This window comes from Piliocolobus tephrosceles, chromosome 2, assembly GCF_002776525.5.
Source record: "Piliocolobus tephrosceles isolate RC106 chromosome 2, ASM277652v3, whole genome shotgun sequence".
Classification (NCBI taxonomy): domain Eukaryota; kingdom Metazoa; phylum Chordata; class Mammalia; order Primates; family Cercopithecidae; genus Piliocolobus; species Piliocolobus tephrosceles.
In genome coordinates, this window is record NC_045435.1 from 39,802,707 (window position 1) to 39,823,314 (window position 20,608).

The 20,608-nt window shown below is 52.1% G+C and overlaps 1 protein-coding gene and 1 long non-coding RNA gene across 4 annotated transcripts in view; one reads left to right on the plus strand and one right to left on the minus strand.

Moving 5' to 3' along the window:
* MYLK (myosin light chain kinase) overlaps positions 1–20,608 on the minus strand; it is a 222,234-nt gene that overhangs the window by 68,440 nt on the left and 133,186 nt on the right. The window contains exons 17-19 of one of the 3 annotated variants that reach the window (XM_031935156.1): positions 20,245–20,593; positions 12,981–13,097; positions 2,353–2,439 (exon numbers count right to left, since the gene is read on the minus strand). In XM_031935156.1, the coding sequence (XP_031791016.1) occupies positions 2,353–2,439; positions 12,981–13,097; positions 20,245–20,593 (553 nt within the window). Of the gene's footprint in view, positions 1–2,352; positions 2,440–4,356; positions 4,468–12,523; positions 12,636–12,980; positions 13,098–20,244; positions 20,594–20,608 lie in introns of those variants that run through there. The other 2 variants (XM_023214904.2, XM_023214905.2) reach the window with 2 other exon arrangements.
* Positions 17,366–20,608, plus strand: part of LOC111544411 — a 3,976-nt gene continuing 733 nt past the window's right edge. The window contains exons 1-2 of the long non-coding RNA XR_002732157.1: positions 17,366–17,504; positions 17,607–17,685. This is a non-coding gene — a long non-coding RNA (uncharacterized LOC111544411). The remainder of the gene's footprint in view (positions 17,505–17,606; positions 17,686–20,608) is intronic.

Sequence of the window (20,608 nt, forward strand, 5' to 3'; positions counted from 1 at the left end):
CTCTCTGGGCAACACGATACTCTGAGGATGCTGATGTGAGGGTCCCCAGCGCGGGTCCACACTTAACAGAGGCAGCAGGGGAGACCCCCTTCTGCTTCTCAAGACCCACAGTGTGGGCACCAGGCTTCTCCCTGGAACAGCTGGTTTCCAGCTTGACTGCACATGGGGTGACCTGGAGCTTGAACAAATACTGAGGCCTGGCACCCACCCCTGAGATTCTGATGTAATTGGTCTGGGGACAGGGAAAGCCTGCGCGGCAGTGGTTTAGAAGCTCCCCAGGTGAATATAACATGCAGCCAGGGGTGCGAGCCCCTGCTCCAGACTCGGACAGTGACAACTTGCATGGTGTTTCCATAGCCTTCTGTTCTCAGGGCAGAGAGCCCAACTCCTGCTCTGCTCATCGTCTCAAGCTTGTTTTCCTCCTCCACAGTTCGGCTCTGACCCCATCTCATCTCCTCAAAGGCTCATTGGAGTGGGTGTGCTGGAGCTGAGGGCTGGAGGCCGCCCACCAGATCAACCCCTGCACTGCAGCTTCTGCACCCAGGAGTGGGGGACAGCCATGCCATAGCCCCAGTTCACAGCCCCTGGTGCCCTTCCTATATTCTCTGTCTCTTCTGCTCACAGTTTTCCATACCAAGTATAGCACGGGCCCAAGGAATATTTTTGGAAGATAAAATTATTAACCCATTCTCACTAGGTTTTTCTTGGTATTATGTATGCATTCCCAACAACTTATTAAATGTCCACTCTTGATATTCTCAGGCTATCTACCTTGGTTAAGCATCAATGAGAAATTAATTCCAATTTCGCTGCCCCAGGCTGCGTTCCCCCAACAGCCTGGCTGGGGTATGTTCGAGGAACCCAAGTTCATCATTAGGAAGGTAAGAATAAAACAAAGTCACAAACACTGCATTGTAATGGAAAAAGATTGTAGTCTGAATTAATCAGGCTCAATTACTTTTCTCTATCTGTATGGGCAATTAGGAGCTTATCTTGTTTTCTGTTTGTTTGTTTTAAAACACAGCATGTGCTGGGGATGTTCAAGCGACTCTGCACCCTCTGTTGAGACTGTAGGTTTCAAAGGATAGTTCTGCTGTCAAAATTGGATGAAAAATTATAAGGGCAGCCAGGGTGACATTGTGACTTTTGAGGCCCTTCTGCCTTTATTAGCCCCCTCCTCCACCAAAAAAAAGTACATAGATTTAATTATATATCAAGTATTATATTTGAATTATGTAAATTATAACTGCATGGGTATAAAGATGAATATATTCATGTTATGAATTAAAACATTGTCTTTGACTTAAAAGTTCACTTTTTTCTTCTAATTTTATAAGCTATTACAGCATTTGGCAGGCCTGTAAAAGCATTGTGGACCCTACGCATGGTGCCTAATGGATGTGTGGGCTCTGGGGAAGCTGAGATCCAAAAAGAGGAAGGTAGCTGTCTGTGGTCACGGAGAGTCTCCTTTCTCTCTTGGCTTCTTATACCACACTGCAATCTGCCTTCCATGAGCAAGGCACAGCATGTGTCACTCTGAAAGGTAATTGCTTGAACAGACTCTGTACAATGGAGGAGGGAGGATGAGACCCAGACACGTCTCTGTGACACTGGGAAGGAGGGAGTGGAGGAGCCAGGTGCTGACACTGTGGGAGCTGAGGTGAGGAAGAATTCAGGGATGAGGGACTTTTCAGAGGAGTTTGCCAGAGAGGTGTCCCATGGAGAGAGGTGCCAGAGAAGGCACGAAGGAAGGAACTTGGGGGCTGTGTAGTGCGCAGCGAAGAGCTCGGTTTGGCCTGAGTATAAAATAGAAGTAAAGGAGCTGGGGGCAGCACCGGGAAAGCCAGGCGGGGGCCAGGCCACATGTGGGACCATGTGTGCACATGCGAGCTAGGTGTGTCCTGGGCGCTAACACGTGGAGTTTCGCTTGTGGGTTTTGCAGGCTCTGGGGGCCGCTACATATTTCAACCAGGAGTGATGAGATCAGAGCTACAATCCAGAAAGAGCCCCTGGGAGGGCAGGGCCAACTGGGGAGAAATTAGGAGGCGCTCTCCGAGAGTCTTGGTGGGAAGTAAAAGGGCGTGAAGGAGGTTGGGTGGGGGAGGCTGATAGGAGGACAAACTGAGACGTGCAACACCACCCAGGCTGGAGACAGGCTGGGGAGAGCACTAGGATGGGGTGAGAAAAGGCCACTGGTTCTGTTATTGGGAGTTCACTGGGCACGTTGGGGTGTGGGCGGACATCAGACTTCCAGGAGCTCAGGCAAGAGTGAGTGACCAGGAAGTGGGGGCTCTGAGGCTGCCCTCAGTCCCTGCCCCTGCCTCTGCCTGGTGAAGCTGGGCGAGTACTCACTTTCAGTTCCTAGCACAGGAGGAAGAGAGCTCTTGGGCCTCCGGGATTTCATCTCTGGGGCCTTGGTGTTCTCACTGGCCGGAGCATCTGGAACGAAACAGGTAACAACAAGCGTTAGTCAGCAGCCGCTGAGGAACTGAGCAGAGGGGGCCTCTCGGTCAAAATCCCACCTCGACCAAACTCCTCCCCCAACTCTGAGGGCCCTTTGTGTCCCCTGGACAGAACAGCGCCTGCATCCAGGCAACCTCCTTCACCCTCCATGAGAGCACCAAAGAAGGGCCGTCCACTGCCCTGGGCCTGATTAATCCGGTGGAGACAGCACGATCACCTTGGCAAGATGAGCGCACAGGCTGCCCTGGGAGCTTGGGATGATCCCCCAGGAATGCCACTGCTGGCAGAGTCGGGGCAGAGTCACCCCTTGCTCACCCCCCCGGCTTTCTCCTCCATCAGGCCTTGTCTCCCTCCTGCTAGACATCCTGGGTCTCCAAAAGGCTGTCTCTCCAATAGGGGGAGGAGGGGACAGGGTCCCTGCTCTTGGGCTCATGGACTAGAGCTGGCACACAGCTTCTGATTTCTCCGACTCTCTTCTGCAGACCAAACTTTGCAGTGACAAACCAAACGGAGGCCTCTGAGCAGGCAGCCAGCACGCCTCCCACCTCTGAGACAGGGTCTAGGCCCCACTGTGGGGCCTCTGCTAGCCCTCCCCCAACAGGCCCAGTGAAGCTGGGCACAGCTGCCTGCTGGGCGGACCTAAAGATGCTGGGCGGTGCCTGCCCTCAGGCTCGGCTCCACACTCCCTCTGCCAGAGGAAACCCTCCCTCATGGAGGGCAAGCAGGGAAACATCACTTGGCTGGGCTGGGCTGGGTGGGAAGGCCCTCACCGGCCCCCGGGACACTGTGGGGAAACCACCCGGGAACTGGGATAAGGAGGAGCTGGTTGAGTGGCTATCACTGGGCCCCAGCACGTTCACTGGCCTCCCTTTTCCCACAAGGAGCGCTCTTTGGGGACGGCACTGAGAGACAGTCTCCCCCTTGGAGCCCTCTCCCTGGGCGTTCTTTTCCTGCTCCTGAGGAGAGGAAGCTCAGTGGGGGCAGTGGGGGTGGGGGGACTTTCCAGCGGAGGCTTCACCACATTCCTGAGGCTTGGCTGGGGAGGAAGAGCCCTCTCACGTCCGCCTCCAGGACTGGCAGTCAGGGCTGATCTTGCCTAGACTGGGCTCCTGGGGCTCTGAGGGGTGGGCGCAGGGAGCAGAACTGGGGGCTGGGGACATCCTCCTCCCAGCAAGTGGACTCTGAGCTGCCTCTGGATGCATTTCTCCTTCTGGGAGGCATTTAGGCCCCTCGCCTTCCCCAGACCATAGATCTGCCCGCATGAGTCCCTCCGCTCATCACCACCCCACAGGCTTCCTTCCCAGCCTAGTGCCTGCCTCCTCTCTGTTCCGGGCAATCCAGGGAGGAGGCTGTGTGCGGGTGTCGCAGGCTCATGGCAGTTCAGAAGCACACAGGCCTCCGGGGGCTGTGGGGGCAATCCCCCACCAAAGACAGCGGAAAGCCCTGCATGTACCATTAGGGGCTTTAAGTAGGACTTCTTAGCAGTACATGACAGGGTGTGGGGGGGATCAGACAGCCAAAGCAACCCTTTCAAGTAGCCCTTGACACCAAAACACTTCCTCGCCTCCACTCCCCACTGCAAGCCGAACTCCTGCCACCTCCCATACGGGCAAAAGAGCCCCAGATGGCACATCGGGGTCCCTGCTATCTGGAGTGGACACTCTCAAGCTCCTCAGAAGGCTGCCTGTAACCCAGCACGGCAATTCCATGGGGACACAGAGAAGCAGAAAGCCGTAGGGCAGGGATGAGTTCATTTTCTTACACTGGACATTTTCCCCAAGGATCACGGTCATTCTCAGCTACAGAAAAATCCTCTGGACAGAGTTATTTGTCAGCTTTGGTGGATCTCAGCCTCAGCTGTATGTTAGAAGCACCTGTGCCAGGGTATCTCACCTCACAGGTCCTGGTTTCATTGGTCTGGGTTGGGGTCTGGGCGTGGTATGACCCAGAAGCTCCATGGATGACTGATACTTGGCCAACAGAAAACTCCTCGTCTCTCCTCAAGCACAGGGAGTGCACAGGGAGTGGCTCCGGGACTATTCCAAGAGGCAGAAAAACCTGACAGTGCTTCCCCTTGATATCTGGGGATGAGGGTGCCATAAACCAGGGGAATGGGGTCAGTCTAAGCTTCCCTTGTCTGGGGCTCTCCCTTCTTCCCTTCCTTGAAGACCAGCATTTCTAACCGTCGCAGATGACAACGTAAAGAAAGGTGTACCCAGTAATTGTTTTGTTCGTTTGGCCCCTTTTTTTGAAATGGAATCTCACTCTGTCGCTCAGGCTGGAGTGCAGTGGCATGATCTTGGCTCACTGCAACCTCTGCCTTCCAGGTTCAAGTGATTCTCGTGCCTCAGCCTCCTGAGTAGCTAGGATTACAGGCGTGCACTAGCATGCCTGGCTAATTTTTCATATTTTCAGTAGAGATGGGGTTTCACCATGTTGGCCAGGCTGGTCCTGAACTCCTGGCCTCAGGTGATCTGCCTGTCCTGGCCTCCCAAAGTGCTGGGATTACTGGCGTGAGCAACCGCACCTGGCCCTTCTTAAGGAAGAGGAGTACAGGGAAGAGTATGTATGCAGTTCTGCACTCCTTGGCTTCAGCACTCATTCTCCTGGTGAGTCTTGCAGCATAGAGGAGGGAGAAGAAGGATCAGGTTTGCTTTTTTAACTGATGAGTAAGCTGAGGCACAAGAAAGCAAAGGATAAGAGGCCCAGTTTTCCTGGGTTCCTGAAAGAAGGGCAGCAGGGACTGAGACTCCTTCTGTCCTCATGCGGTTGTGTTGGGCTTTACTTCCAAGCATCACCACAGTGGAGACCAAGAGAGAACAGCTCTAGCTTTGGCTTTGTCATCAGCAATCTTGGGAACTCGGAGAAATAATTTAAACTGTCCCATGTCTCTGTTTCCACGTCTGTACAAGGGAATCACTTATTTTCTCTACCTCATGGTGTTCCAAAGCCCAAAGGAGAGAACACATGCAACCGTGTTTTGGAAAAGCAGGAAATGACCGTTTATCAGCTGGGTGCGTTAGCTCACGCCTGTAGTCCCAAGACTTTCGGAGGCCAAGGCAGGCGGATCACTTGGACCCAGAAGTTCAAGACCAGCCTGGGCAACATGATGAAACCCCATCTCTATAAAAATTACAAAAATTAGCCGGGCACTGTGGCATGTGCTTGTAGTCCCAGCTGCTTGGGAAGCTGAGGTAGGAGGATTACCTGAGCCCACAGAGCTTGAGGCTGCAGTGATCATGCCACTGCACTCCAGCATGGATAACAGAGTGAGACCCTGTCTCCAAAAAATGAAAAAAAAAAAAAAAAGAAAGAAAGAAAATGATCACTTACCTATGAATTAGTTCCCCTTGATAGCCACATTCCCTTACCTCCTTCTGAGTCAGCTTTAAAATTTTCCACCTTCAGAAAGCCCTCCCTGCCCTGCCCCATCTGCCTCTGCCTCCGTCCTCGGCTCTAGGGTGCTGGGGTTTCACTGGACATGTCAGTACACTACCCTGTAATGTGCTTTGAGTCTTATTTTCAGAAGTTCCTGCAGCACTTTATCTTTCCATCTGGCCATGAGGAAAGGGGCTCAAGTCCCCCTTTCAAACTAGGCACACCCCAGACTGGGAGCCTCAGGAGGTGACCGCACTCCACCTAAAATGTCAGCATGGTGGGGCTGTGCATGCACCACGGGGCCCTGCCAGGGATGCAGAGCCAGCAGACCTCCATGCGAACTGCAGCAAGGAGTGGGCTGGAAGGGCCATGTGCCTAATCAAAACCAGCTTTGTGCTCACATGACTGCCCAGGGGATAAAAATAATAGTAATATAAGTTTAAGAGCAGCTTGTATTTTCTATTTTAATCATTTTGTGATGAAATTAAACTCCATTGCTAGATCTAGGCCCCTAAGGCTGAAGTCCTTTGCTTGTGTCCCCAAAGAAGTGTGGGGAAGGAAGATGGAGGTGTGGGGAAGTGGGGGGCCTCTACATGGAGAGGAAAACGTGTCCTTCTATGGACAATGCCTCACCCCTTCCACTCCTGGGCTCTGGACTCAAGCTCTCTGGGCAGCATTTTTTTTCTTTTTTTTGTTTCCCTCAGAGGTTGGTTCCCTGAACTCTGACCCCATGCAGGGGGCATGAGGTCTTGGGAAGCTTCTTGGAGGGGTCCAGCTTCTAGGGGCCCCCAGTGGGGCAGGGCAGAGGGGCTGGGCTTCAGCTTCTCCCTGGGTTGGCTCATCCCTCCTTGCTGGCCTCTGTCCCTGACTGAGTGCAAGCAGTGTGCTAGCATATTAAGGAAGAGAGATCAGGATGCTTGCGCTTCTTTCTGGCTCTGCTGCTTAGGAGCTGTGAGTCCCTGAGCAAGTTCCTGAACTTTTCTGAGTCTGAGCTTCCTCACAAGGAAAACGGAAATAACATCACCCTCAATAGAAGAGTGAGGGAGGTGTGACCAAGTCAGAAGGTGATGGCTGACATTTACTGGGTACTGACTCCATGTATGCACGGTGCTAAGTGCTTTGTGTTGATCTATACCATCAGATCAGGTGGAACTATACCATTCACCAGTATTGAAGTGTTTTTGACCTACAAAAACAGCAATTATATTTAGTTCCACATAATACCTGTTAGTTGTCTGTGATGATTTAAAGAATAAATGTGGGCCAGGCGCAGTAGCTCATGCCTGTAATCCCAGCACTTTGGGAGGCTGAGGCGGGTGGATCACCTGAGGTCAGGAGTTCGAGATCAGCCTGGCCAACATGATGAAACCCCTTCTCTACTAAAAATACAAAAATTAGCAGGGCGTGGTGGCGGATGCCTGTAATCTCAGCTACTTGGGAGGCTGAGGCAGCAGAATGGCTTGAATCCAGGAGACGGAGGTTGCAGTGAGCCGAGATTGTACTACTGCACTCCAGCCTAGGCAAAAAGAGCAAAACTCAGTCTCAAAAAAAAAAAAAAGAATAAATGTGGGGGTGGGAGCAGACTTAGTAATATGGCAGGGCCGAGGTCAGCAAAGGAGGGGTGGGTCAAAATCAGCTAAGCAATAATCAGAAGTGCCCAGGGGCCAAGGTAACAGTGGACCACAGTGGTTAGGAAACAAGGCTTGGATTTAACTTCCCACTCCGCTACTTAGGGTGACCTTGAACAGGTGACTCAGTCTCTGTATGCCTGGGATGAGGCTGTTGTTACTATCACTCCCCTGAGGCCCTCCTGCAAGGTCACCAATGACCTCAATGTTGCCAAACCCAATAGCCAGTGCTCAGGCTCATCTTTATTTGGCAGCAGCACCTGACACATTCATCTTTCTTTCTTTCTTTCTTCCCTTTCTTTCTTCCCTTTCTTCTCTTTCTTCTCTTTCTCTCCTTCTCTCCTTCTCTCCCCCTCCCTCCCTCCCTCCCTCCCTTCCTTCCTTCCTTCCTTCCTGCCTGCCTGCCTGCCTGCCTGCCTTTGTTCGTTCAGACAGGGTCTCCCTCTGTCCCCCAGGCTGGAGTGCAGTGGTTCAATGTTGGCTTACTGTAGCCTCAACCTCCCATGCTCAAGCTTCCTCCTGGCTCAGCCTCCTGAGTAGCTGGGACTACACGCATGCCCCACAGCATCCAGCCAACTTTGGTATTTTTTGTAGAGACAGGGTTTCACCATGTAGCCCAGGCTGGTATTGAACTCCTGGCTCAAGCAATTCACCTGCCTCTCAAAATGTTGGTATTATAGGCGTGAGCCACCACACCCGGCCTGGAACATTAATCTTGATCATTCCTTCCTTTTTGAAGTTCTTATCATTTGGTTTCTAGGACACCCCCATCTCCTGGGTTTCTTCCCATATCACTGGAGTACTTCCTTCTTAGTCTTCTTCGCAGGCCCCTGTCCTGCCCCCGCCTCTCTCTCTCCCTCTTCTTATCTTCACCTCTGTACTCTCCAGGGACCTCATTCAACCCCAGGGCAGTGAATGGCCTCTGTGTGTGGATGGCTCCCCATATCCTGCCTCCAACCTTGACCTCCCCCTCAACTTCAGGTTCATCTAAACACCTCCCTATGTGACAGGACTGCTTGAGAGGTCAAATAGGCATCTTAAACTTCACATGCACTAAACTCTTGATCGTGCCCTCCCCCCACCCCACCATTGATCTTCACTCCCCCCATGAAAACTAAGACTCATCTTTGACTTCTCTCTCTCTCTCTCCATATCCAGCTCATCAGCAGCTCCTATCAGCTCTACAGCCAAAGAGGTTATGAATCTGATCACTTCCCGCCCCTGTTGTGGCAACCCCCGATTGTACTCCCTGCTTTCCCTCTGACTCATCCTGGGTCTGGTCATCACATGGACATGAGTGATCCTTCATAAATGTCCAGTGTTGGCCCATCATACTTAGAATAAAATCTCATTTTTTTTGGTCATAGCCAACACTGTCTGGATCTGGTCCATGGTCCTCCTCAACCTCACCTCCCACCATCCTGCCCCTTGCTCATGGCTCCACCACCCTGGCCTCCCGCCTCATCCTGAAATGCCTCAAGCAGAGTGTCCTCAGCTCAGGGCTATGCTCTCGTTGTCACCTTGTCCCTCTTCCTTCCCTGGCTTCCTTCAGTCTCTGTTCAAATGTTCCTTCCTCAGAAAGGCCTCAGCGACCACCCCTTCCAAAAATGGTACTCCCTTCCCCATTACCTTGCTTTGCTTTCTCCATAGCTGGTGACATTACCTGAGGATATGACACAGCTGTTCACCTGCATTACTGCCTCTCTCCCACTAGAAAAGTCCCAAGAGCTGGAACTTCTCCTACTTCATTTACTGTTTTAAAACCAGCTCCTATGGCAGTGCCTGGCACAGAGTGGGCACTCAGATATTTCTTGAATGACTGAGTGATGGCATGAGTACCCACTGGAGTGTCCCTCCCTGTCACAATCATGCATGACCCTCTGTAGTCACAAAGCCCTGGTCTCACTGGTACCAAAAGCTGGGTGCCCTAGCCAGGGTGGCTGGGGACAGGAGGCCTGAGTTGAGAATGACTGGATGAGCCAGTGAGGGGCTAAGGTGCTTTTTGACTCCTCTCATGGGATTCTGGCCTAGGAAGGACTTAGTTTCCTCACTGCTCATCTGGGTTGGAATGAGAGTAAAGGGGTTTCTGAGTCCCATGTGCAGAAGGACCTCCCCGCAGGGAGGGCTGTTACTCAGGAAGGTCTGGATCACTCTGGGAGTAGGCCCCGCCGTGGTAATTCACTGTCCAGGGAGGCTGCACCAGGCTGTGGAAGGGGGCAGGTTTCTGAGCCAGACACTGAATCCTGCCAGGATATTTCATGTTGTAATTCACCGTGCAGGGTGGAGCCCCAACACTGGATCTACGCCTACTGTCTGTGGGGCCCGGAAGGCAGCTGACCCTTGGTAAGCCTTGGTTTGCTCACTGAGAGAGACACCCTGCTCAACTGTTGCATAGGCTGAAAATGCAAAGTGCACAAGAGTCTCTGGCCAGGGCAGGCATGGAAGGTCAGCTTGTTCTCCTCCCAAGAGGACGAGTTTTCGGGCAAGTCCACATTTACTCTAGGTTTTAGCTCTCTTCTATGTGGCACAAGTTAACCCTTGTCTTCTGCTGAGTTCAGAAGGAAGGGTGATATGACTATAATCAAGAAAGTACATAAACACCCTTTTTCTTAGGAAAAAGACCCAAACACATGATTAAAATAGCCAGCTGTGCTGTGTTATAAAGGTGACATCCCTTATCTTTAAGATATGAGGGTATCAGTAGTGTGGGTAATGTGGACTGGCCAACGAGCCCCATTTGCCTCATTTTTATGAGATTTTGAAAGATATGTTGGCCTTAGATGTATGGTCTCGATGGTGTTTGGCACAGGATGAGTGAGTGATAGCGACTTTCAGGGGCCAGGCCAGCCCTGCTGCATGGCTGAGGAAGCCAGTCTGAAGTCAGCACCAGCTGTAGCCCCATCGCCTAGTGGAGATGGACCTCATTGCCCCATAAGAGGGATGAAGGCCTAGTTCTATGCAGAGGTCGGGTGGGCAGTTGCAGCTGGAGACACGCTGGAAGAGCCCACACAATGGCTGGGCTTGAAAATTCAGTCACTGTTGCTCCTTAGGGCAAGTAGTTCTTCAATGTATTCTGATTCATGACTCCTTTTAAGAATTCGACTAAAAACTACGGACCCCTCTCTTCAGAAAGATGCTCCAACCCACATAACGCAACATTTTGCCTGTAATTTCAGGGGATGCACAAACCCATTGGGATCCCCAAGTCAAGTATGATGCTTTGGGGAACAGGGAGAGCTGAGGGGATGAGGGGACAGAATGAGGGCAGGAGACCTAGCCTAGCCAGTGGGGTGAAGCACCAGACGATAGAAAGGCGACAGGGGAGCCGTCAAGGCGACCACAGTCCTTTACCACTTTCCTAGAGAGGCTCTTGATGGAAAAATAAAGCTAAATGTGGGCAAACGCCCACCTGGCATACAGGACACTAATGTATCTGCAAGTATAGCAACAGGGAAAGAAGAGCAGGGGGAAGAGGCTGGCCTTATCCTGTCAACAAAACCAAACCCAATGGACTGAGAGTCGGTCCTGTTATCTCAGCTGGGCTCCCTCCTTTCACTTTTCTAGCTCCTCTTCCAAGACCTAGCTCCCAATTTGCAGCTGGAGGCCAAACTCTGCGTTTAAAGGAATTAGGGATAAATCATGATGGTCATCAAGATTAGCAGAGCGGACAAGGGAATCTGCCAGCAGACAAGGAAACTGCCAAACAAAGCCCTTTAAGTTGCAGAATAAATTTCCCAAACCTTAGGAAAAAAAAAAAAAAAAAGAATCCCCAAGTATATTCAGTAGGGGAAAAGGAAATTTCATCTTGAAAACAGATCTGGAAAAGGTGCTGACATTTTACCGATAAGGAGAATGAATTGCTCTCCTGCCTTCAGGTAGCCATGCAAATAGGACCTAAAGAGGTTTCAAAAGCCGATAACCTCCTTCACTAGCTCAGGAACTTCCTTCACTAGCTGAGTCCCAAATGAGCAGAGGAGTATTAGAAGTGGGCTTTCAAGGATCAAGTTTCCAGAAACGCTATACTTTACTAATGCAGCACCTGTACAGAAAGAAGCAGGACTGTGATCTGAGTGGGTGACAGCCTGGGTGAGGACAGACTCCCACACAGGAGTCATCAGCCACAGCATCCCCTGTGCAGAACTTCAAAACATGTGTCCCACGCCCCCTCTGAATTGACCATAAACTTGGACCCATCGAGTCTGCTTCCTTAGACTCAGAGCCCCTCTAGCACATATACGCACAATCTCCAAGGAGAAGTACACAGTATTAGATGAGTTCAGCTTACCTTTCGGCTACTAACAATTCGTGCTGCCATTGTGTTTTTACAAAAAAGACGTTCTTTTCCACCTCTCTCCTATTCATCATGTTCCATAGAGCTCAGCTTTGTGATCAGGAAACCGACTGTAAAGTCCAGAATGAGGACACGGGCTCCACATGGTGTGGAATGGCAGTGAGACACACTAGGACTTCAGAACTCAACTGATCACACCCAGGAGGGAGAAGAATAAGCAAGCTGGGCTTCAAGATACCTTTTTTGGACACTAGTTTTTGATGTGTCTCCGATGGTTATTAACCAGACATTTCAAGGGCAAGAAACTATTTCTCCAAAACTACTTTTTGAGACATTTCCAGGTAAGTGCCAAATACAAAGAAATGACACTGGGTTGTGGGTCTTGGGATGGGGTTCTGGTCCCGGCTCGGCTCGGCCCTAAATGTGCCAGGGAACACCCTCCCCCTCCGTTGCATTTCCTCATCTAAATCATCACAAGGTTCGTCCTATTTCTCAGGCTCCAATTCTACACTCCTCAGGAAGGAGAGAAAAAAGAGTCACGAATGCACTTCTGGCATTTCCCTAGGACAAAGCCCAGTTCCTTGCAGCTTGGCACTGTCTCTTCCTAACACAGAAACTCCACTAAGACCTGGCAGGCCTGCTGTCTCCCCGACGTGTCCTCCCACCTCCCTCTGCAGTATTATTATTATTATTATTATTATTACTGTTTTGTTTTGGCAGAGGCTGCCTGTCCTCTCCATCCAGAGACTCAGCCCCAACTCACCTCCTCTAGGAAGTCTCCCACATGGGCCCTGCTCTGCTCCCTCCTCCTCACGGCTGACCCTGCTGGGTCCTGCCAGCTCAGACACTTGTTTGTTGTGTGGCTTTTGTAAAATACTCTGTAGTCATTTTCCTGTGGGTGTGTCTTTTCTATTGCCCAGTGCCCCAGCTTCCCAGCTCAGAAGGTTCTGGGTGTGGGGGTCAGGACTGGGAGGGGGACAGGATGGCCAGGGGAGGGGTGAAGAAAGAGGCCATGTAGGTGATCAAGTAGAGCTGCCACTTTCCTTCCTGTCTCTTTTTCTCTTGGCAAACGATAGGTTGACATCCAAAATGAATGCCTTTAGGCAGGGAGGGTAGTGTTGGGGGCAGTTTTGTCTCACAGGCAAGGTATGGTAGGGAAGGGAGGGGCTGAGAAATGGAACCCCGTGTATGGGTGGTGGTGATGGGTGGGCATGACCTACCGTCCACGGTGACTTGGCAGGAGCACTCAGCCTGGCCAGCATCATTCTTGGCTACACACTTGTACAAGCCTCTGTCCTCAGGCAGTGCCTTCTCGATGGAGACGGAGCAGAGTGAGCCTGGGGAGGAAGAATTGTTGAGTGAACCAGGTGTGGTCGTAGTACCTGCCCCGGCATCTGGAGCACAGCAGGTGTGTGTCACTCACATGGGCAGCCTCTGGGAGCCCAGAAGCCAGAGGCCTTGTGGGAACCAATCCCCTGCTCCTCACCAAAGCCAGGGCACTTTCTGTTTATAACCCATGTCCAAAATAACTGATCCCTAAATCCGTTCCTTCCTGATACCTCCTCCCCTACTCCAAAGAGTCCTCTTGTGGGGACATAATAGAAAGCTGCAAAAGAAGGGAAAGAAATAGCCTCTGCCTTTGGAGACCATCCAATACAACAGAAGGAGATGCACACAGGCCCTGCCCCCTGGATGTCACCAAGAGAGAAAAGGAGTCCGACACAGGGTTACAGACCTGTTAGGAACAGTGACAGGTGAGGGGGTCCCACTCTGTTTACAGCAGTGATGCTGTGACTGCATTCTGGAAAAGGGAGCTATGAGCAAAGAAGTGGGTGGAGGAGGCTAGGAGCACTTGTCCAGGAGGGGCACTGGCCTGTGGGAAGATTTGTTGGGAGGTGGTGACTACAGCCAGGGCCCCAGGAGCTGACTTTTTAGGAAGGGTGTCTGAGCTGGAGAACCACGGCCAATGAAGGGCGCTGGGCCTGCAGAGGGGCCCTCTGGGGCTGCCTCCCTTCAGAGTTGGGTCTTCTGGTTGCCCCAGAGAGAAGTGGGGATGGCCTTCCTTCTCCATGGACTCTCCCCTGGGCCTGCCTTCACTCCCAGCACCATCTTCTGGCCTGGTTTGGGGAAGGAGGTGTCAGCTAGGCACACATAGAAATCTGGGGTCTGGTCCTGGCCCCTGCCAGCTCTCTCATCCCAGGGCTGGTTACTTCTCCTCTGTGTGCCCCCTTGAGGAGGTTCCCCAGGGTGTGGAAAGAGGCTTGCTGGGCCAGGCAGAAGGGCGGCAGTTCCTAGTTCTTGCTTTCAGATGCACAAGCAAGTAAATAGCAGGGCATCCTGCTTAAAGCTGCCCCTGTTGTCAGGGCAGCAGCCGTCACACAGGAGGACAGAGCCAGAGCCACGTACACTCTGCTGCCTGGAGCTGCCATCTCATGTCCCACAAGCTGCTGGCATTGGGAAGGAAGACCTGGGTGCATTCTGGGTGGACACCAACTACTGTCCCTGACCCCATTATACAAATGCACAGACTTGACCAGCAAATACAAGGAGACTAGAAAGAGGAAAGATGACATCAGTTCTGCTCAGAAAGCCTCACTAAGGCTGGAGGAGGAAGTAAGGGTGTAATATTCCACTTTACTCCTTGCCACCTGGGCAATGTTTTAACAGAGAAACCTTCATCCTATAAACTACCTAGGGCAAGAGGGCTGATCTGCACCCCACTCCCAACCTCTTATACCCTTATATAGAACCTAACCCTCGGGAAGGCTTCATTCTGTTTTCTTCCCTTTGTGGTTAGGAGACAGAATCTGTAGAAACTGTAATGGAGAGGATTTAGGCTGGAATTTTAGGAAGTCTGTCATAGGAGTAAGAATTGTGAGGCACAGGAGTGGGGAATGAGGATAACTATGTCCTGGAGAGAGAACTTTCCATTCATCTGGGTGGGCAGGAGGATGCCAAGATGACCTCTAGCCCCAACTAGAGGGGCTCAGAGGCTTAGCAGAGACCAATCCCATCTGGAAATTTTCCCTCAAGTCAGGGTGGGGCTAAGGCTTTGGGTACAGATATCCCACCCCCAATGCACATCCTGTTCAAATCCTTGATTTTCTTTCAGTTTCAGTCCCTCAGCTGCCTTGAGCCCTAAGTCAAAATGATACAAGCTATAAAGACAGTACACAGAGAGTAGGGGGCATGTGGACCTGGCCCCCGCCTCCTCTCCCAGGTCAAGGCATGGGGCAGGCAGCTTTTCCAACCTGCCCAGAGCCTGGACCCCTGGCCATGTGCATGGGCTTGGGGAGGACCCCCTGGTAGGCTTGCAGGCTTGGCTACCCCAGATGAAGAATCTGGTATTTCCTGTGGGACAGTTCATTCTTGACCTCCAGAAGAAAAGCTGTTTCCCAGAGGTTTTTTTTGAGAAGCCTCAGCCTGGTGGGGAATTTTGAGCGGGAGATGAGGGGGATGGGAAAGGTCAGCACTACTGCAGAGCTCTGCCTGGGAGAGCCCCTCATGGCTGTTGTGGAGTAAGTGCTCCTGGGTCTGAAGCTCTCCCAGCTCTCTCCTTTTCTGAGTTGAGGGCAGAGGGGAGCAACGGGATGTGGATGGAGGGAGGGAGCTTCCTGGAGGTTCTGCTATAGGACTGCCTCAGTCAGCCTACCCAGCCCACCTGGCAAGCCCAGACAGTGCGACTCATCTCCAGGTCACCCCTGCAGGCATGGTGTCCTCCTTGTTCCCCCTAATCACCCAGGCCTAGGTGGACCTCTTCTGTGCTCCCAACTCTGAGCTCATCCATGTCAAAGCACGGCTCACAAGGCCATTGCCGACTTGCATGCCTGTCTCCCACACCAGCTCTCGGAGGGGAGTGACCCTGTCTATCGCCAGTGTTTTTCCCAAGCCTGGAATGCAGTCACAGAAAAACATATTTGTCATTCTGAGAAGGATGAAGGGGTGTTTCTGTAGCAGGTGATCTGGTAGGATCTATGTAAGAAAAGATCACAAACAGTCAAATAGAACTTACTACTGAAAAAGATAATATATGGTTTCTGAAAAAAGAAAATTCAGAGTTCTTCAAGTGGATTATGCGCACAACAAAGGGGGCTAGAATAATGCCTTGCTCATAGTAGATGCTGCATAAATCAATTTTTCGTAGGATGAACTTACATGGGTTTTTAAAAAGCCTTTGCAAAATTCCACCCTGAAGGCAATTACAAATGAATTACCTATTCACAACAGCAACGAAAATGAATCCTCATTGTTAGACTGGGACAAGTGTTTCGCCAGGAGGAGGAGCCTGGCCCGGAGACAGGAAACAAAGCATAAAGATAAAGCCCTTCTCAGGCCACCACAGAGCTCCCCTCAGCTCAGGGGGCCATCGGCCTCCCGCCCCTCAGCACACGCATGTCCCAGAAGGGCTGGGGAAAGACTTGGGGGCAGAGGGCAGGCCCAGCTGGTGGTAACTGTGAACCCCATCAGCCCTACAGCTCTAGGGGTGCAGGAAGAGGAAGGATACCTTCACGTGTCTGTGTCCTGCCACAAATCAACTAGGGGTCAACTCCAGCCCAGGCCATCAGACCTCTTCTGCTCTCCTCAGCATGAAAGGGGGTGAACTAAATGGGGTGATGTAATCCTGTTGGGGGGGGGATCTGTAGGCTATGAGCCCTATCTAAGCTACAGACATCACAGAAGTCCCCTGAAACCTAAAAACAGCATGTCCACTAGCAGTCAGTGCAAGCAGATACACAGGTTGATGGGGAGGGGACAGTGCAAGAGTCTCTTGTGGCCAAAGGTGGGTGACAACAGGAAGGCATCCTGGAGGAAGTGAATCTTGTTTGTAGCAGAGCTGACAGGATGGGGATCAGTCAGCGGAGCGAAAAGGGCTCCAAGTCAGGAAGCCAGGGGCAGGGCAGGTGCTGAGCTGAGCGTGAAGGACACAGGACGGGAGGCCAGTGGAGCCATTCCTTCACCTTCCCCTATAAACCTCCTCCAACCACCGGCTTCCTTATTCCCACTGACACCACCACTGAGACCCCAGCCACTCAGACACCCACACTTAGTGGTCTTCCATTCCTTCATCTTCTTCACCTACCCCCACCCCCATTCTGCCCTTCCAAGCCAGGCAACAGGTACCATTACTTCTATCCTTCCTTCTTGAACTGGTCACTCCCTGTCTGCAGTTGTGGCTACTATGCTAGTCTAGGCTTCACCGTCTTCCTCCCGACCACTTCAGTAGGCTCTATATTTGTCTTTTGGGCACAGAGTCCACCAAAACCCCTAAACTGAGCTTCGTGTACAGTGCTCCTCATTTCAAAATCTCGCATGACTCCCTACTGCCTTTAGACTGGAATTCCTTGGCAGGATATAGGATGAAACTGGGGCCATGTCGTCCTCTCCAGCCCAGAACAAGCTGTTAGCAGGATGCCTCTGCTGCTGTGGGCCACCCTCCCCCCTCCCCCCGAAGCTCATCCCCTCTGGCCTGCCTTCAGGGCTTAGATCAAAGTCCAGCACTCAGCTCCCTCTCTTCCCACTTCCAGCAGCTCCTCCCGACACACTCACAGCACTTGTCAGCACTTGGCTCTAACAATTTTATCACTATGAGTGTGTCTTCTCTTTCCAGATCTACTAAGAGAAGACCCACTCCACCTCTCAGAATGCCCTACTCCCTGTGGAGGGACCTGCTCAAGTGGTGACCCATAGACAAAGCCTTAAGATAAGCTTTCCCCTTAACAAAACACCGGGCTCTTGAAGTCTTGGTGAGTGAAGGGACAGAGGGTGGGGCTGATTTTTTGAGACAACGCACTCTCCTGTATTGAAGCAAGACAGGCGCATTTCAAGGTCTGCTTCCACCACTGCAGGGAAAATACCAGAAACCTGGCAAGGCTGGGGGCACCATCAGTGTTTCCACCTTTGGACAACTGTTAACAAAATCGAGGAGTGAGTAAGTCATTAGTGTTTTCTGTTGATAGACAAATTCTCAGCTGCCACCAGTGTCCTGACAAAATAATAGGAATTAACTAAGAGGTCATAGAGCACAGTGGTGTAGGCATGGGACTCAGCCACCTGAGTTCAAACAGTTTGAACTGAGTTCAAATCCCAGCTCCGTTACCCCCAGCACCTTGCACCGGGCAAGGTACATAACTTCCCTGTTAGGTGGACAGTACAGTCATAGTTGGGAGGAATCAGTGAGTGAAAAGTGTAAGAGGCCTAAGATAGTGTCTAGCACGTAGTGTTCGACAGATGTCAGCTATTCTTTAAACACAATTTTAAAATATTTAGAAGATGTCTTACAGTTTGATTTGGGGCTCTCTCTGGAATCCCTTCCCACCTCTCCTGGTCTCTCTCCTCTCTGTGTGCAGCCTTCCTTGGATCATTTCTTCTGCTGCTGCTCTGGATCTGAATTGTTCCCTCTGGGACGGTTTCCATGGGAAGGGAGGCTGGAGTGGCCAGGATCTCTAGGGTGTTTACCACTCAGGCCCCAGCAGGGAAAACATACTGCAGGCACTCAGGGCGCAAGAAGACAGTGGCTAATGGCTCAGAAGCGTTTCTGAGACCAGGCCTGGAGTCTGCCTTACAACACTTAGTTAAGTGAATTGTTTGTAAGTTGCTGTTGATGACTCTGGGTTTAAACCCCATGCAAGCTGGAGAGCAGCTGTCCCCAGCTGACTTAACCTCAGTTTCCCTGAGTCTGGAGCAGCCACAGACCTCCCAACGCCAAGGCTGCTGAGACCCTGAAGCCCATGGGCAACGCCAAGCCTGATGAGAACCTGAAATTCGCTAGCAAAGAAGAACTCAAGAAATACGTTAAGAATGATGTGAACTGCAAGAGAGGCCATACAGGGACCACAGATAATGAAAAAAGATCAGACAGCCAGGCGACAGCCCCAACCTTGTCCTGAGGATGGTGGATGCCACCCTGCATCCTGCCCAAAGAGATCACCATAGGGCGACCTGGGAAATGCTCCCAGTCAGGGTTTCCAATCAGTTTTACCAAGGACTTTCCAAGTGGGAGAGCCCCACAAGGGCAGCAGGACAGGCTGTGGCGTCCACTCCTCTGGACGTGTCACCCCAGCTCAGTGATCCCCTATGCCTCAGGGGAGGGGGGCTGAGCCAGCAGAGGTGGGGGATGGAGGAGATGACTTCTGGAGGACCCTGCCAATCTGAGGACGTCCACATGGAAAAGTTACTGCGTCAACACATTAGCAGAAAATAACACACTTTTCTCTCTGCCAGCCAGTATCCCCTTCACTCCTTCAGCACTGAGATTCAGCATGCTCAGCTGCTCCAGGTGTGCTGTGCCAGATGTAGAGGGAAGACAGACCCTTACTGGGGGCTGAGAGGGATTCTGTGATCTTCGAATGCTCCATTCTGCTTGTGAGGGGAAGGCAGGCAGCATTAGGTGAGGGAGGGAATGGGGAGGGTGCTGCCAGGGGACAGGGAGGGGAGCAGCCCGTGGGGAGAGCACTCTGATATCTCAGCTGACTAAGATTTGACAGGACCTGTCCACTCTGGCCTCTTCTGTGGCTGCCCTGTGCCCCTCAAGGGTGAAATGTCACTTCCCGGGAGCTTCTTTGTACCCTGTCCTGGCCGGAGCCACCAGCATCAACTCAGGCAGGACTCTGTTCTGTGCTGGCAACCTATCCCTCCGCTGGCTGCCAGAATGGGGTGTGGAGGTCGGCTGGCCTTGGAGCTCCCACCCAGACTTGAGATTTACAAAAGTACTTCAAACCAAATTGAAGGTCCAGAGAAAATACTCCTGTGTCACCCCATCTCTTCTCCAAGTATAAACTGGCCCCTCTGAAAACTCCATACCCCAAAAGTCCACACAGATGCAAGGATTTGGGGCCCCCCTCCTCTCCCCACCACCCAAGAATGTGAAATACCAGCAAACAAAAGTCTCGTCCAAATTAGGAAGCGAGCAGCTCTGTCTGCCCGTGAGTGTGTGCTGTAGGGGCTGTTTTGGGATTTGGGCTTTCCCGACAGATCCCTTCAAACCCACAATGCTATCAAGACTGAAGTTATTCTTGACCCCAACTCAGAGCTCCGTGCCACCTGGTCACTGCACACCCTTCCCCAAACCTAAGACGCTGCTCTAAACAGCTCTTTACTCAGAGCTTCTCGCTGGCTCCAGCCTCCGTGTCCCCCACCTCCAAGCCTGTGAACAGAGCCCTCTCCATGCTGGAGCTGGGAATCAACTCAGGCTCAGGTCTCCTCCGGGAAGCCACAGGTGGCGGTGCCATGAGAGGGCTCTGCCAGACGGGCACCGAGATGTGGGCATGTGCCACAAGGACCAGCATCCCAGCCCTTAGCCCCAGCCTTGGTGCATGTACCCAAGGTCCCTGAGCGGGGACCTATCCTTGAGTGAGCAGGAAATGGGTGCGGCCCTCCTACCCAGGCTATGGGCTGCTGACAGGGGTCAGCAAGACCAAGGCTCCATGAGCCAGCAGTGGCCCTGGTACAGAGGCCCCTTCTTCCCCAACCCCCACGCTCATTTACCTTCCTGGGAGAGGACGACGAACTTGGTGGTCTTGAGGGTCTTTCCATTCAGCGTCCAGGTGATGGTGGCTGGGGGGTCAGAAGACACCTGGCACTGGAGCAGCAGCTTCTCGCCCTCTGCCACACGCACATCTTGCAGCTTCTCCTTGAAGACTGGGGCTGTCCCCTGGCTCTCTGATCTTTTTTCATTATCTGTGGTCCCTGCATGGCCTCTCTTGCAATTCACATCATTCTTAATGTCTTTCTTGAGTTCTTCTTTGCTAGCGGATTTCAGGGTCTCAGCAGGTTTGGCATTGCCCATGGGCTTCAGGGTCTCAGCAGGCTTGGCGTTGCCCATGGGCTTCAGGGTCTCAGCAGGCTTGGC